Source organism: Pantherophis guttatus, chromosome 2 (genome assembly GCF_059756535.1).
Source record: "Pantherophis guttatus breed Tessera chromosome 2, ASM5975653v1, whole genome shotgun sequence".
NCBI lineage: Eukaryota > Metazoa > Chordata > Lepidosauria > Squamata > Colubridae > Pantherophis > Pantherophis guttatus.
The window spans coordinates 292,545,188-292,560,041 of NC_142064.1; the positions used below are offsets into that span (position 1 = coordinate 292,545,188).

A 14,854-nucleotide genomic window follows, 5' to 3' on the forward strand; every position below is an offset into this window, starting at 1 on the left:
AAACCTCCATCCGGGATGTTGCAATATTTTCAGGATCAGACTCAATAAGATTAGTAAGAGTTGAAGGTTTAAATATATTTCCTTTTATTTACAATAGGCATTCTATATTCACTGAATATTCACAGATAGAAGCAAGGAAAAGGGTGCATGTAGCTCCTTATATATACAATGGGTGGAGCTATATGTGGGAGTGGTGAATTATGAATACATTAACAAGTGAAGAATAAGTTAACCCCTGATACCCCGTTCATATACTATTTACACATTAGAGAATAAGGCATTTACATCTGACAAATCCCCCTCTAAATGCCGATTCGTTATGCAACACCAATTACATTCAGATTTAGGACAATACAAAACATACAACTTAGAAGTTAAATATTTATGTTGCTTAGAAGGTAAAGGCTTTGTCAATATGTCAGCTAATTGTTCTGAAGTATCACAATGCACTGCTTTGATAAATCCATCCTGAGATAATTGTCTCACATGTTTAAATTTTATATCTATGTGTCTGGACCTTTGTCCAATAGCATCAGATCTAGATATTTCAATGGCTGCTTTATTGTCTTCATGCATAACAAAAGGCAAAGCAGGTTTTTTCCAAACATCTGAAATTAAATCATTAAACCATACAAGGTTATTTGCAGCTTTGGATAAACAAACATATTCCGCTTCTGTCGTTGAAGTGGCCACTAGTTCCTGTTTACCAGTGTACCAGTAAACTGGACAGTCATTTAAGAGGAATATATAACCAGATGTACTTTTTCTACATGAGGTGTCTCCAGCCCAGTCCGCATCTGCGTAACATGTAAGCTTTGGTTCTTTATTGTCATTAGGTTCTAACATTAAACAAAAGTCTAGTGTACTTTTCAGATATCTTAAAATTCTTTTAACAGCTTCCCAGTGATACATTGTTGGTCTGCTGACATGTCTGGATAATAAATTGAGTGGTAAGGCGATATCTGGTCTTGTCCAATTAGATATATAAAGAAGTGAACCTATGATTGATCTATAAAATGTGTTATCCTTGAATTCGGGGGAAGATTCATCAGTATTTCTTAGAAAATCAGTTTGCATAGGAGTATCACAAGGTTTGGCATTGTTTAAATTGCATTTATTTAAAAGTTCTATGATCTTATCTCTCTGAGTAAGTTTGAATCCCCTTCTAGTCTTATTAATTTGAACACCAAGATATTTGTTTACTTTGCCTAGGGATTTTAACGAGAAATGTTCATTTAGCTTAGTTACAAAAGTTTCTCTTCTCTCTTTATGTTTTCCTATGTATAAAATGTCATCCACATAAATCAATACAAATTCAATGTAATCATCACCCTTTTTGACAAAGAAACAGTTATCAGCAGTGGTGGCGTTGAAGTCCATGGTTTTAAGTACTTTTACTAAACAATCATACCATCGTTTACCAGATTGTTTTAACCCGTATAAACTCTTGTTTAACAACCAAATCTCATTTTTGTTTGTGTATTGACTGTGAGGTGCTCTTACGTATATTTCCTTATCTAGTTTTGCGTGTAGATACGCAGTCTGTATGTCATATTGAAATACATCAAGATTGAGTGCTGATGCTACCACTAGAGCTGTTTTGACACTCTCTGTTCTTACTGTGGGGGAATACGTGTCAGTATAGTCCTCCGGATATTTCTGTGCATAACCTTGTGCAACTAGTCTAGCTTTGTATAGAGTATTGCCTCCCTCTAAGTTCTTAATTTTATATATCCACCTGGTACCAATAATTGTTTTATCTTTAGGTGCAATTGCAGGTGTAAATACACTTAATCCTTGTAAACTTTCCATCTCCTTTTTCATCGCTAATTCCCATTTTTCTTTTTCTTCACGAGGGAGTTTTAACACTTCCTCATATGTATTAGGTGTTGTTGGCTCACCATCCATGTGCATTATATAATCCTTGTATTTATTTGGCATTTGATTTCTGGTGTTTCTAATAGTTTTTTCAGGTTTACTATCGTTATCATGCAAATATCTTGCTTCCTTTTTTGTTAGTGTGTCTGTCTTTATTTTGTGTTGGCTATTTGTCCAAGTTTTGGTTTTGTTTTTATATTTGTTGATATTTTGCTTTTCCATGGTCCCTTTCTCATGAGATTTTGTATCTTTGTATTTATTTGGAAATATTTCATTAAGATGTAATTTAGACCAGTTGGCCTGTTCATGGAACACAGCTGTTCTGGAGACTATAAATTTGTTATTATTATCAATGAATCTGTACCCTTTAGTGCCAGTCTCATATCCCATAAATCTGAGTCTTCTGGATACGTTTTCTCCCTTTCTTCTTAATTGCTTAGGTATGTGTACGTCTGCAGTGACTCCGAATATGTGCATGTGTGCTAATTTTGGTTTCCTATTATACATCACTTCATATGGTGTCTTATTTACAATGCTGGACCAGGTTCTATTTTGTGTGTAATTTGAATAATGTAAGACTTCTGACCAGAATTGTTTGCTTAAGCCAGCATCTTCCAATGTGCATCTAATCATGGTTTGTAATGTTGAATTCTTCCTCTCCACAACCCCGTTCTGGAACGCAGAAAATGGACTAGATGTGTAATGTAACATTCCTTTGTCTTTTAACCATTGGGAGAATTCTTTAGACATGAATTCACATCCCCTATCTGTCATGATTTGTTTTATTTTGATATTGTGTTGTGTTTCTATGCGTTTGTAAAATTCTTTAAATTTTTGAAAGGTTTCATCTTTGTGTTTTAATGTATAAACAAATCCATAGCGGCTATAATCGTCTACTATTGTCAAGAAGTAACGTTTTCTATAAGTGATTGATGGAGTTAATGGACCAACTAAGTCCATGTGTACTAAATCAAAAATTTTGTTAGTTGATCTAGTAGATTTTCTTGGCCTGGGACTAGTTTTTAGTTTTGTAGATTTACATACTGAGCATTCCAAATAGTTTTCACAATTTTTTATTTTAACACCTTCTGCGTGTTCAGTCATTTTTTGTACTACAGGAAAACTGGCATGTCCTAACTTCCTATGTAAGATGTGAGCACATTCATCATGAAGTGGCTTACCTATTTTTGGTTTTTTTTCATTGTGTGCATCTATGTGATCATGAGATATTTTACATTCATCATTATCACTGTTGCTAATATTTTCATCATCTACTTCAATACAATCTCCCATATTTGAATCAATGTTATGCAACCATTTTTCCTTTGTTATCAGATAAGGTAGGCCTCCTTTAATCATCACAGTGCCTATATTTATTTTATTCTTCTCCAAAGTCGCTTTTCCTTTTGAAAAAACAATGTTAATGTCAGAATCTCTACTTAGTTTTATGGCACTTAGTATGTTATGAGGTATTTCAGGTATTAGCAATACCCCCTCTATTTTTCCTAGACCAGGCAGGGTTACATTCCCTCTACCTAATACTTGAACCTTTTCTTGGTTAGCTACCTTTATTACAAATTTATCTTCTGTAAATGAAGACAATATATTTTTGTTATTAGTGGTGTGATTAGTTGCTCCAGAATCAATAAGCCAATTATTGTTCTCATTTTGCTGTATGTTAGTGTTGTCTTGTTTATTTAACCCATTAAGTGAACCAGGTTTTCTATCCTTTGAATTATCTCTGCCCCCTCTATTCTCTTTGTAATTTGGTGGGCTTCTATATCTATGTCTATCTATGGAAGACTGTCTATAATTGTATTTGTTTCTATATTCTGACCTATGTCTTTCCTTTGAAATTTTGGGGCAATCTCTTCTATTGTGTTCCCTGGATCCACAATTGTGACATTTAAATGTTTCATTATATTCTTCTTGGAAAGCTACTTTCCTATATGATTTGTGTTCTGTGTGATTGTTAGAACGATTTCTTCTTGAATTGTCTTCTGCTATCAATTTATTGGATAGACTTTCTATGGATAAGTATCCTAGATTGATTGTGTCTAAATGTGACATAAAATTGTCCCATGATGGATCAAGTGAGTTGATAATAACACTTTTCATTGTTTGGTCTGAAATCACCTCCCCCCTCAAATGCAGCTCAGCTCTTATTTTGTTTAAAGATATTAAATGCTCACTTATGGAAACCCCTGGTTTTACCCTAGATGAAAAGAAATCTTTAGACATCCTTGTGGTGGTAGCTACACTATCACTGTGAAACAAATTAAACATGCATTGAATAATTTCTGAAACAGTCAGATTTGGCTTAATGCTGTGATACATTGCAGGAGACACGCTAGATATTATTAAGAAAAATGCTCTATGGTGTAAACAATCTATTTTTAGAGTCCAAGGTCTTTTTGGGGGACTAGTGATAAAAAATAGTAAGCTTTCCTTCATAAAGACAACCTGGAGCTGTTGATACCATTCTTGCAAGTTAATGCCATCAACCCTTAGCTTCGGGAAGTCACTGGGTAAATTTCCGACATTATTGGGTCCATTACTTACAACCTGAGGTAGTCCGTGGTCTCGTAAATGCAGAAAATTGCAAAACGGCGTGGGGATGCTCGCAATGAGTCTGCGCGGTCTTCTTGTCAGTTCATGTCTTCCCGGGCCGTCTGCGTAGTCTTGCGCATGCGCGTTGTCCATTTCTTCTTTGGAGTCGTCGTGGAAGGTTCTCCCCATTTCGGCTCGCTCGTTCTGCTCCTCCTCGGACGAATCGGTCTCTGGTTCGATTTTGGGAGTCCTGACGACGGCTGCTGTTCTTCCTCTTCTTTTGAGGGCGTTGGTGCTTGCTTCGGTCTGTGGCGTAGGGCGGTATCGGCAGGGCTCTCTGGGTTCGGGCGTCAGCGCTCTCGTAGTCAGGATGGGAGCGGGCAGGTCTTGAGGCATTGGCTTGCTCGCTCGCTTCTTCGTTAGTTTTTTAGTAATTTTTAGTTTTGGCCCAAATGCGGCAAAAAGCGTTTTCATTGCTGATTTTATTTGGTAGTTTGTTGAATCACCTTCACTTTCTGATTCTGATTCTTCTGAGGTGTTTGAATCTTCTTTTTCATTTTCGTTGTCTGGTAATGTTTTTCGCGCCAGAAATTTTGAATTGAGCTTTTTGATTGGCTCTGCTTCGCTCATCTTGGAGGCCTGTTGAAACCAAGATGGCTGCCATTCAAAATTTCGCGCGGGATCACCGTTTTTCTTCTTCGCAATGATTTTCTCTGCAGTCATATCACTCACTATTTTTGGGTCTTTAGACTTTTCATTAGTGATGTTTTTCTCTCTCGCTGCTCCGCTGTTCTTCAGCATATCTTGGAGGTTCGCGATGAGGCTTTCATCATTCTTCTGGCTCTTTAATAATTTTAATATCTCTGACCTGAGTTCGTTATTCTCTATCTCGATTTCCTCCTGGTCATCATTTTCATCTATTATTTCTTCGTCTTCAGTGGTGTATTCTTCGGATTCTCTCGAAATTGCGTTTGTGGATTCGTTGATTATTTCTTGTTCTGTTTCCATTTCTTTGCTGTAGGCCCTGGTGTTGGGCCTATCTTTCTTAGACATTTTTAAGTTTTTATTGAGTTAATTAACCATCCTCTGCTACCAGCTTGTTGCAATATTTTCAGGATCAGACTCAATAAGATTAGTAAGAGTTGAAGGTTTAAATATATTTCCTTTTATTTACAATAGGCATTCTATATTCACTGAATATTCACAGATAGAAGCAAGGAAAAGGGTGCATGTAGCTCCTTATATATACAATGGGTGGAGCTATATGTGGGAGTGGTGAATTATGAATACATTAACAAGTGAAGAATAAGTTAACCCCTGATACCCCGTTCATATACTATTTACACATTAGAGAATAAGGCATTTACATCTGACACGGGAGGATCCCAAGGAATGAAAGGAAATGAAGGGGGGGTCCTGGCCTCCCCCTCCCAGGGAAGAGCCCCCCCTCCCTCCCTCCCTCCCCCCCAGACTCACCTCTCCGGCCAACCACCCGCTCCTCCGCCTTCGGCGCCTGGTAGCTGTACACCCCGTAGTTGTGCCGGCAGAAGTACTCCACAGCCGCCTTCGCGTCCTGCAGCTCGACCTCATCCCTGTTCCAGGTGTCCGCCTCCACCTTCCCCAACTCCGTGACGGCCACGAACTCCCCGAGGTCGCTGTCGAAGCGGAGATATTCCTGCCGGTCATACAAGTAGCTCTGCAGGAGCCTCACCCGCTGCGTCCCGTTCAGATAGCGGCACTCGGACTTCACCTGGTGCAGGAAATGGGCTGCGTGGGGGAGGAAGGCCGTCAGGAGGGACTCCAGGGCCCATCGTTCCCAGCCGCTGGCAGAGGAGGGGGGATCTACGCGGGAAGGGGGAGTTGCTGGAGTCCTTCCGAGAGAGACGGGCGGAAGACACCCCCTGGAGGAGGGAAGGGGAACTCTCTCAGTCCCAGAGAGGAAGGGAGGCTTCCTGGGGGGTCTGGAGGGGGGAGGGGAGGGAAGAGGGGGTGGGGTGGGAAAAGGCAGGCAGAAGCTCAACCGGTCCAGTAATCCCATTCAGTCTCTGCAGGGAAGGTTGGATCTCAAGGGGCAGGAAGGATGGGGAGGGGGGGGCCTCTCTTCCTTTGGGAGGGGATCTGGGGAGGAGCCACAATGAGGACATCTAGACCGACTCTCCCGGGGTCTCCCCCCTTTCTTCTTCCCCCCAATCTTCAGCCCAGCTCCCTCCCTTTGGGGGACTCCTGATTCCTCTCCCCCTCCCCAAAAAGAGCCTCTCAAAGGGAGGGTCTCCCGCCCCCTCCTTCTCCCTCACTCCCCCCTCCCCTCCGGGGGGATTATGGGGGTTCTGGGTCTCCTCCCCAAATTCAGGGGCTCCCCAGAAGGGCCCGAAGCCCCCCTCTTGCCTGACCTTCAAAGCCCCAAATCTGAGATTCAGGAGAAAAAGTGAAGTTTCTGAAGAAGGAAAAAGACTTTTGCTCAAATGCCTCTTTTCCCTTCTGGGGATTCAGGGCTGAAAATGCCTCAGTTTCCCTCTTTCGCTTTTCCTCCCCTTCCTCTTTCCCTGCAGCCCCCTCCCACCGAGGCGCTGCGGGGGGGGGCGAGAGGGGGCCCCGGATGAGACCCCCCCCGTTGGCTACAATCGGGGAAGGGGGGAGGGGTCCTCCTGGGGGAGATGTGGAGAGAAAGGGGGAGGAGACCACGCAGAGACCGAGGCTGCTGGAGGCTTCCTTCCCCCTTCCCAGCCCCCTCCTCCCCCGCCCAGCCCCCTCCTTACCGGGGGTCTCCTCCCCCCCTTCGCTCCCGGGGATCCGGGCCAGCGCCCCCAGCAGCAGCATCAGGGGGAGCCCAGCCAAAGCCATGGAGGCTCCCCACAAGCGCCCCAAAGGGGGGAGAAAGACGCTCCCAGCCCCAGAGGAGGAATCGGAGGGTCTGGAGGGGGGGAGGAGGTTTCCCAGGACTTCGGAAGAGGGAGAGTCCAGAAAGAGCAGGAGGACCAATGGGAATCCTCCCTTCTGCAGCGTCATCGGTCTCCGGGCAGAGCCTCCCTTGACTTCGCCCGATGCAGGAGAGAGTTCAGCGCAGAGAGAGAAGCGGAGAAAGTGGGGGAGGGGATCCCTTCAGTCTTGGGGGGCTGCAATCTGGGGGGTCTTTCATGCCAGCTCCGTCTTCCTTTTGCCCCCCCCCCGATTCTCCTCCAATCTCCCATCTAGTCTCTGTTTTTATTTCTTCTGTAAATAAATATTAACCATTTCTATAACACTAACTTAATTTAATCAGTAAATCCCAAAAGTCCAGATTTCACTTTTTTTTCTGCCTCAACATAAAAGTCCAGAATTGGCTTCCAGGTAGAAAAACAGCTGGAAATCTCTTCTTTCCTCTGGTCAAAAAGTTTATTTCTCCATCTCTGCCCACTTTTTCATTCCATCACTTCGTCCCTCCTGGGGATGGAGGTTTCTCTCCATTTTTGCACGTGAGGAATTCTTGCTGCAGTCAGCAGGTCCAGTAATAAAGTCATAAAGTCTGGTCCCTTGGCCAGAAATTGTGTGAAATGTCAGAAGGAAAAGGGGGGGTCAGGAAGGGCAATTTAGAGCCTGCAGTGCTCCCTCCCCCTCCCCCAAGGACAGGGACCCTCCCCCCCTTCCTTCCCTCCTGCAGCCTCCCAGAACCTGGAGGAAGTTTTCGTGCTTTGTGTGTGTCTGTTCTGGTGTTTGAGGGCACCTCATGGTGGAGTTTTGCTTAAGGAAAATCTGGCTGAAATTTCAACGCTTTCCTTCGTCTGGAGCAATGAGGCCAGGCAGGGTGGTTCAATTTATTTAGAAAGATTCTTTTTTTTTTAAAGGAAGAATGAAAGGATTTTTAAAAACTGGGGGTGGGGGGGAGGGGTTCAGGTGAGGGAGGAAGAGGAGAAACTCACCTGCAGGAGTTCGGATGGGAGTTGCTGGAAGGAGAAAAAAGAGCCAATCAGGAGCCTTCCTGGGCTGGGGGAGTCAGAGGAGCCCCCTCCCCATCGATAGATCCCATGACGTTTCCTGATGGGAGGAAGCTCTCCAAATAGATTTCTCCCCACTGCTTCCTACCTATCCAGGCAGGCTGGATCCCTCCGTCATGTGAAGAAGGGATCATCCAGATCACACCCAGCCCTTCAAGATCAGACTTTGCCCTGCAGGTGTTAGAGAGCCGGCTCCCCTCCAGAGGTTGTGGCTGCTCCATCCCTGGAGGCTTTGAGGGAGAAACTGGGCAGCCCTTTGACCAGAGGGGCATAAGCTCTCCTGCTTGAGCAGGGGGTTGGACTGGATGACCTCCAAGGTCCCTCTCCACTCTGTTATTCTGGATCCCGTGTGTTGCATTTCCAGGTGTCAGAAAAATCCCCAAATACATTTCTCCACACTGACCTCGACCTACCTAGGCAGGGTGGATCTCCCAGGGGTCAGACTTCATGGCCCAACAAGACCTTCTCTGCCACCTTGATGAGAGGCCTCCACCAGATGACCCCCTTCCTCTCCAGCCCCACAGACTCCCCTTTCCTGCCCTTCAGGGTGAGGGTCAGGCATCGACCAAATCCCCCTCAGTCAATTGCGGAAGGCAGCTCTGCTTGCAACTGCTGAAATCCCGCGAGGAGGAGACCTTTGGCGCCATCAAACTCCCACCTCCGCCTCTCCCGGGTCCTCGGAAGGGCTCGATGGGCGGACAAAAAGGCCAAATCCAGGCTGAACAGCTGAACATCCCCCGGCCCCTCCGAGAACCATCTCCTCCAAAGGACCCCTCGGTGGCTCCTCTGCCTGGAGACGGATGACGCTCACAAAGCTCCATTTTTCATTGGGTGGGACGGACGTTCGACTTTCTGGAAGTCAGAAATAGAATTCCGCAGCGCTGCTGTTCCCCCCTCTTGATTTCCCCTCCCCCTCCTCACTCCCCACTTGCTTTTCCCCTCCCCCTCACTCTCTTCGCTCCCCCTAACTCTCCTCCCTCCCTCGGCCCTCCACTCCTCATCCCTCCCCCTCACTCTTCCCCCTGGCTCCCTCCCCACTCCCTCCCACCCCCAGTTCTCCGTCCTGCTCTTCGTGGGCAGCCTTTCCTCCCTCCTAATGCAGGACTGGGGGTCGGCTTCCTCGTGCACCTGAGGCCGGCAGGAAAGGGGGGAGGGCTCCCGGGGGAGGAGCGTAAAGAAGGGATTGGAGACCCCCAATTTCCTGAGCCTCAGGAAGGTTGGAAAGGCTAACAGGCTACTGTATTTTCCAGCGTATAAGACGACCCCCAACTTTTCCTGTTAAAATATAGGGTTTGGGCTATACTCGCCGTATAAGACTACCCCTCTTCCAACGCACACCAAATAAAAATTAAAAAAACATCAACTGGCTCACCCACAATGTAAAAGCAGCTGTGCTAGACCCAAAATGGCCCCTGAAACAAGCAGGAACCTCACACAGCCACAAAAGCCCCAAAAAACAACTTTCACACTTTACACACACACAACACAACACAACACAACACAACACAACTGGCTCACCCACAATGTAAAAGCAGCTGTGCGAGTCCCAAAATGGCCCCTGCAACAAGCAGGAACCTCACACAGCCACAAAAAGTCCAAAAAACCAACTTTCACACTTTACACACACAAAATTCCACATACAGCTTTGTGAGATTTTGTGTGTTTGTGTAGTTAGAGTGAAACACTACAGAAACACACTAAATTTCAGAAAGCTGCACAAATATTATTTTATTTTATTTTATTTTTATTTTTATATGAAAGCTAAATTTAAAACTTCCTAAACTTTAAATGGCTAAGTCTAAAAAAGAACAACTAAAAAAAACCCCAATTAACTATTTTTTTAAAGCTCCCAAAGAGGAAAAAAACTTACCCAATAGAACAGGGGTCTCCAACCTTGGCAACTTTAAGACTTGTAGACTTCAACTCCCTTGCTTGCTTGATTGCAGGCAGGGAGTGGCTTGCTGATGGAATGGATTCAGGCAAGCCAAGCAAGGCAAGCGTTGAGACTAGCAGCTGAGGTAAGCAAGCTGGAGGGGGAAAAGTTTTTTCCTTTTACATGGCTCTGGCGATCCCAGCTGAGTTCCCTGTAACTCAGCTGGGATCGTGGGATCGTCAGAGCTGGGATCGTCAGAGCCATGTAAAAGAAAAAAACTGTTTTCCTTTTACATGGCTCTGGCGATCCCAGCTGAGTTCCCTGTAACTCAGCTGGGATCGTGGGATCGTCAGAGCTGGGATCGTCAGAGCCATGTAAAAGAAAAAAACTGTTTTCCTTTTACATGGCTCTGGCGATCCCAGCTGAGTTACAGGGAACTCAGCTGGGATCGTGGGATCGTCAGAGCTGGGATCGCCAGAGCCATTTAAGGCTCGTCAGAGCCTTTCGGGCTGGTCTGCCTGGTTACAGGAGAACAACACCCGGTGTATAAGGCGACACCCGAATTTTGAGAAGATTTTCATGTGTTAAAAAGTCGTCTTATACGCCGGAAAATACGGTACTGTGTTTAGAGGTGGGGGCAAGGACCAAGGAAGGTGAAACCCCCCACTCATTTTAACCTTGTCCCCTCTCTCTGGACAAGGAGAATTGGGTTCCCACGAGGTCTTCCAAACGGCAGGAACTGAGAAAGTGGGGAGGGGGAAAGTTCCAGGGAGATCAGAGAAAGAAGAATGTGAAGATCAGAGCCCCAACCCTCTCCCAGTTGCAGCAGGCAGACATCCCACAGGGCGCCTATCCTGAGGTGGCCTGGATCCTCTCCTGGGATGGGGGGGAGGGGCTGGAGGGGTAAAACTCCACCCTGGCCCAGCACCAGCCTCAGCCGGCCAGAACTGGGTCCCCTCCTGCAGCTGAAGGAGGCGGCAGAGTCCGAATCTGCCCCACAATTGTGTGTTTGGACACAGCCAGTCACACAAAATTGGCCCCAGATCCAGAGAGACTCTGGTGGGATCCCATCGCTCTCCTGATCAAAGCAGAACTTCTGGGCTCCTTTCAGGTTTCCCCTCCCCCACAAGACTTTGATTGAGTTCTTCCTGACATCACATAAACACACACACACACACACACACACACACACACACACAGAGCAGCCCTTCCTTCTCCAGCCCCCAAGAGCTGCAGAGGCGCTTGGGCTTCGCTTCCCCAGCCTGAAGCTTTGGGCTCCTCCGAAGCGGAACTGAGGACCTGGCCAGGATCCAGCAGGCAACAAGCCTCCATTCTCCCTCAGGGCAGCTCAGGGACTCCCCTCCTCCTCCTCCTCCGCCCCATGGCTGAGTCTGCAGGTGGGGCAGCCACAAGGTCCTCTGCCCCATTGGAAGTGGCTGAAGGGGCCCCTCCCCACAACCTCCTTATAGCTCTCTTGTCCTTTTCTCCCTCAGTTAAAGCCCATTGAAGAAAGGAGTCCCTGACATATGATGGCTCATTTAGTGACCGTTCGAAGTTACAATGGCACTAAAAAAAGTGGGGGAGCTTCCTACGGGCCTCAGCTAATTAACAAAACCTTCATCTGTTTCCTCTGGTTGGTTGGGAGGCTCAGAATATTCCCCCATCCCTCTTTTCCCCCCTTTTATCTCAACCCAAATGCATTGAAGGAGGTTTTTGTCTTTCTTCTGTTGCGTTTCTAGATCAGTTTATTTATTTTTTTATATACATAGTGCAACTCCACCTCCTCTTTTATTGGGTCTGTTTCTTTGGAGCACTTTAAATGGGAAGATATTAAATGGAATAGCTGGAAGAGGAAAATGCACAATGGTCCAGAACACACGTTGTGGCTGAGTGCGTGCAGGCTCCTGTATGAGGTGATCTGCGCTCTGATTGGTTGCTTTGGGTGGAAAGGGGGAGTTTCCCTTTTTCCCGCCTTTTTCTTCCATGTGCTCAGAATGCTGTTTGAGATTTACCTCACAATCTCCCGGCATTCCCGACTATCTTGTCTGCTGTGAATGTAGATGTGAAATACATTTATTTACATCAAACTACAAGTTTGTGTCCGTGTCTCCCACTTCCTTTGGACAGCTGCTGCCTGATTCCTCCGCATTAAATCTCTATAGTTGCACCTTCCAATTTTGGGTTTCATCCCATGAAGTTTTGGTGATTGCAACAATGTCACACCTGCCTTTGGGCTCCACCTTCACCCCATTTATTCCTCGTACTTTGAGCATCCGTGCAGAGGCATCTGAGTCCCTTTTTGACTGACTCCATATTTGCTTTCTACATCTCCTGTTTTGTCTCCGAGTTTCCCTTCTTTCTTTCCATTTGGTTGATTCCCCTGAGATTTGAGTTTGGAATTTGCTTCTAAATCTTTGTCTCCCTCTCACTTCGGTCTCACTTTCAAGCCCTTCGGATGAGGCAAGCCGGTTGGTTCCCAAAGCCACCTTCTGGGTTCTTGTGAGGGGCAGCTCATCCCCTGCCAGAAGCCCCCCATGTGGGTGTTGTGGACCATGGTCCAAGAATCCCAATTTCCCTCAAGAGAACCATCCCCTAAGCCAGAGTTGACTTCCCCCCTTGGATGGTTCCCTTTATTGGGAGAGTGGAAGAGAAATCCCCCTGTGCCCCCAACTCTTTGGCTCCCTTGCCCACCTGCTCCGAGTCTCTTGGCATCGTTTCCAGGGACTTTTTCATTCCTCCCAGCATGAAAGAGGAAAAAGGGATCATACTCTGTGGGCTTCGTTATTTCTGTAAGCCCCTCAGTCACGTCTTTGATAGCTGCTCCTGGGAAACAACCAACCACCTTAGTTTGATTGTCCGTCTTAGAAACGGCTGTTTCAGTTCCCCTAAACAATGAATCAACACAAGACTTTCTTTTTTTCATAAGGAAGAGGAAGGAAGGATTCCAGGGTTTTCTTACATCTGAAGTTTATTCTTTTATAGCAAAGCGAAGGGAAGGGAAGTGAGTGGGAGGAAGACTAATGTAGATGAAGCTGCTGTGGGTTCAAAGCCAGGAGAGTTGAGGGATCTAGAGTGACAGGTCCACCTAGCATCCGTGGGGACAGTCTAGATGGTCTCCACCCCTCCCTCACAAGGAAGAGAGGCCCTGAAAGGAAGCTGGGGTGTATGTGTGTCTCAGCAGGAGAAGGTCCAGGCTGCCATTCTCCACCTCCCCCCAAACTGCCACCTTCAGCCTCCATTTCTCACAGGTTGCAAACAGGACAAAGAGTCATCAGCTGTTAAAGAAAAAATATGCTTTTGCATCGGAGAGCAGGATTAATTCATGAGTGCTGTAGAAAAAGAGATGGGGAAGAAAATCAGAATATAAAGAGACACTTTTACTGTAAATAATATATTCTTCTTCCCTTTCATCCCCCACCCCCAAGGCAGACCCACACTGCAGGGGGTGTTCTGTCCCCAACCCCACACACCAACAGACGTTCAGGAGTTAAAGACCAAACCAGTCGGCAAAATCCTTTTCCTTATGATAACGGAACTTGGCAACAACCTAGTGGCTGCCTGCCAACAGTTTATTATTTACAAAGAGGAGAGATAACTTCTCCCCAATTCTGCTACATCAAAGGAAAGCAGCTCAATAATTAAGGAACTAATCAAGTCCACAGATACTCCAGCAAAGTCTTAAAGCTAGCAATGCAGAATGGCGTGGAAGCTTTCAGCTTTGTTCGTCACAAGGTTTGACTGGGCCCTATCTCTTGCCCTTCGGCGGACACCGAAGGCATTGCCAGAGAAGAGGGTCCTGGAGAGGGAGGCCTTGCCAACTCCTCCCCTTCACTCTCGGAGTCCTCTCCTGACGATGACACAAGCTCCGGTAACGGAGCCACAACAGGGGGGTGGTTGATAGGCAGGGACACATAGAGAGAGAATCCGCCATTTCAGGGAGGAAAAGGCTGGGATGCTTCATATGAAGAAAGAAGACGGGGCTACGATGGGGGTGGCAGCAAAGGGGGGAGCCTGGGCTCACTTGGCCAGAAATTGTGGGAATTCTCACAAGGAGAAGGGGGGTCAGGAAGAAGAGCCTGTCAAGGTTCCAACTAATGAACCCAAACGAGTCTGCATGGGGTGCCAAGAAGGATCATCTCGGACCGGAGGGGGGAGGGAGTGCAGTTCAGGGCGAAGTTTTGGAGGGAGTTCATTAAGTTGATAGGGTCATCTCAAGGACTTAGCTCCCCCTTCCACCCGAGGACGAACGGAGGTAGAGAACGAGCGAATACAATGACAGAACAATACCTGAGATGCTATGTTAATTATCAGCAGTTTAGCTGGGCAGATCTCCTGCCATTTGCTGAAGTGGCCTACAATACCGCAGTGCATAGTAGGGGTGAAATGCAAAATTTGTTACTACCGGTTCTGTGGGCGTGGCTTGAGGGGGGTAATGTGACTGGGTGGGCATGGCCAACTTTTTTTTTTTTTACTTTTAAAAGCATTTTTTCGGCGGAAGAGGTTGTAGAAAAAATGCTTTGAAAAGTAAAAAAAAAAGCCTCTGATGATCGTGTGGCTCAGCTGGGCATGGTGGGGGAGGGGG

The 14,854-nt window shown here is 46.2% G+C and overlaps 1 protein-coding gene across 1 annotated transcript in view; it reads right to left on the bottom strand.

Moving 5' to 3' along the window:
- LOC148116184 (H-2 class II histocompatibility antigen, E-S beta chain-like) overlaps positions 1-8,133 on the bottom strand; it is a 93,431-nt gene extending 85,298 nt beyond the window's left edge. The window contains exons 1-2 of the mRNA XM_087885415.1: positions 8,129-8,133; positions 5,905-6,299 (exon numbers count right to left, since the gene is read on the bottom strand). Coding sequence (XP_087741541.1) covers positions 5,905-6,299; positions 8,129-8,133 — 400 coding nt within the window. The remainder of the gene's footprint in view (positions 1-5,904; positions 6,300-8,128) is intronic.
- Positions 8,134-14,854: the final 6,721 nt, after the last annotated feature.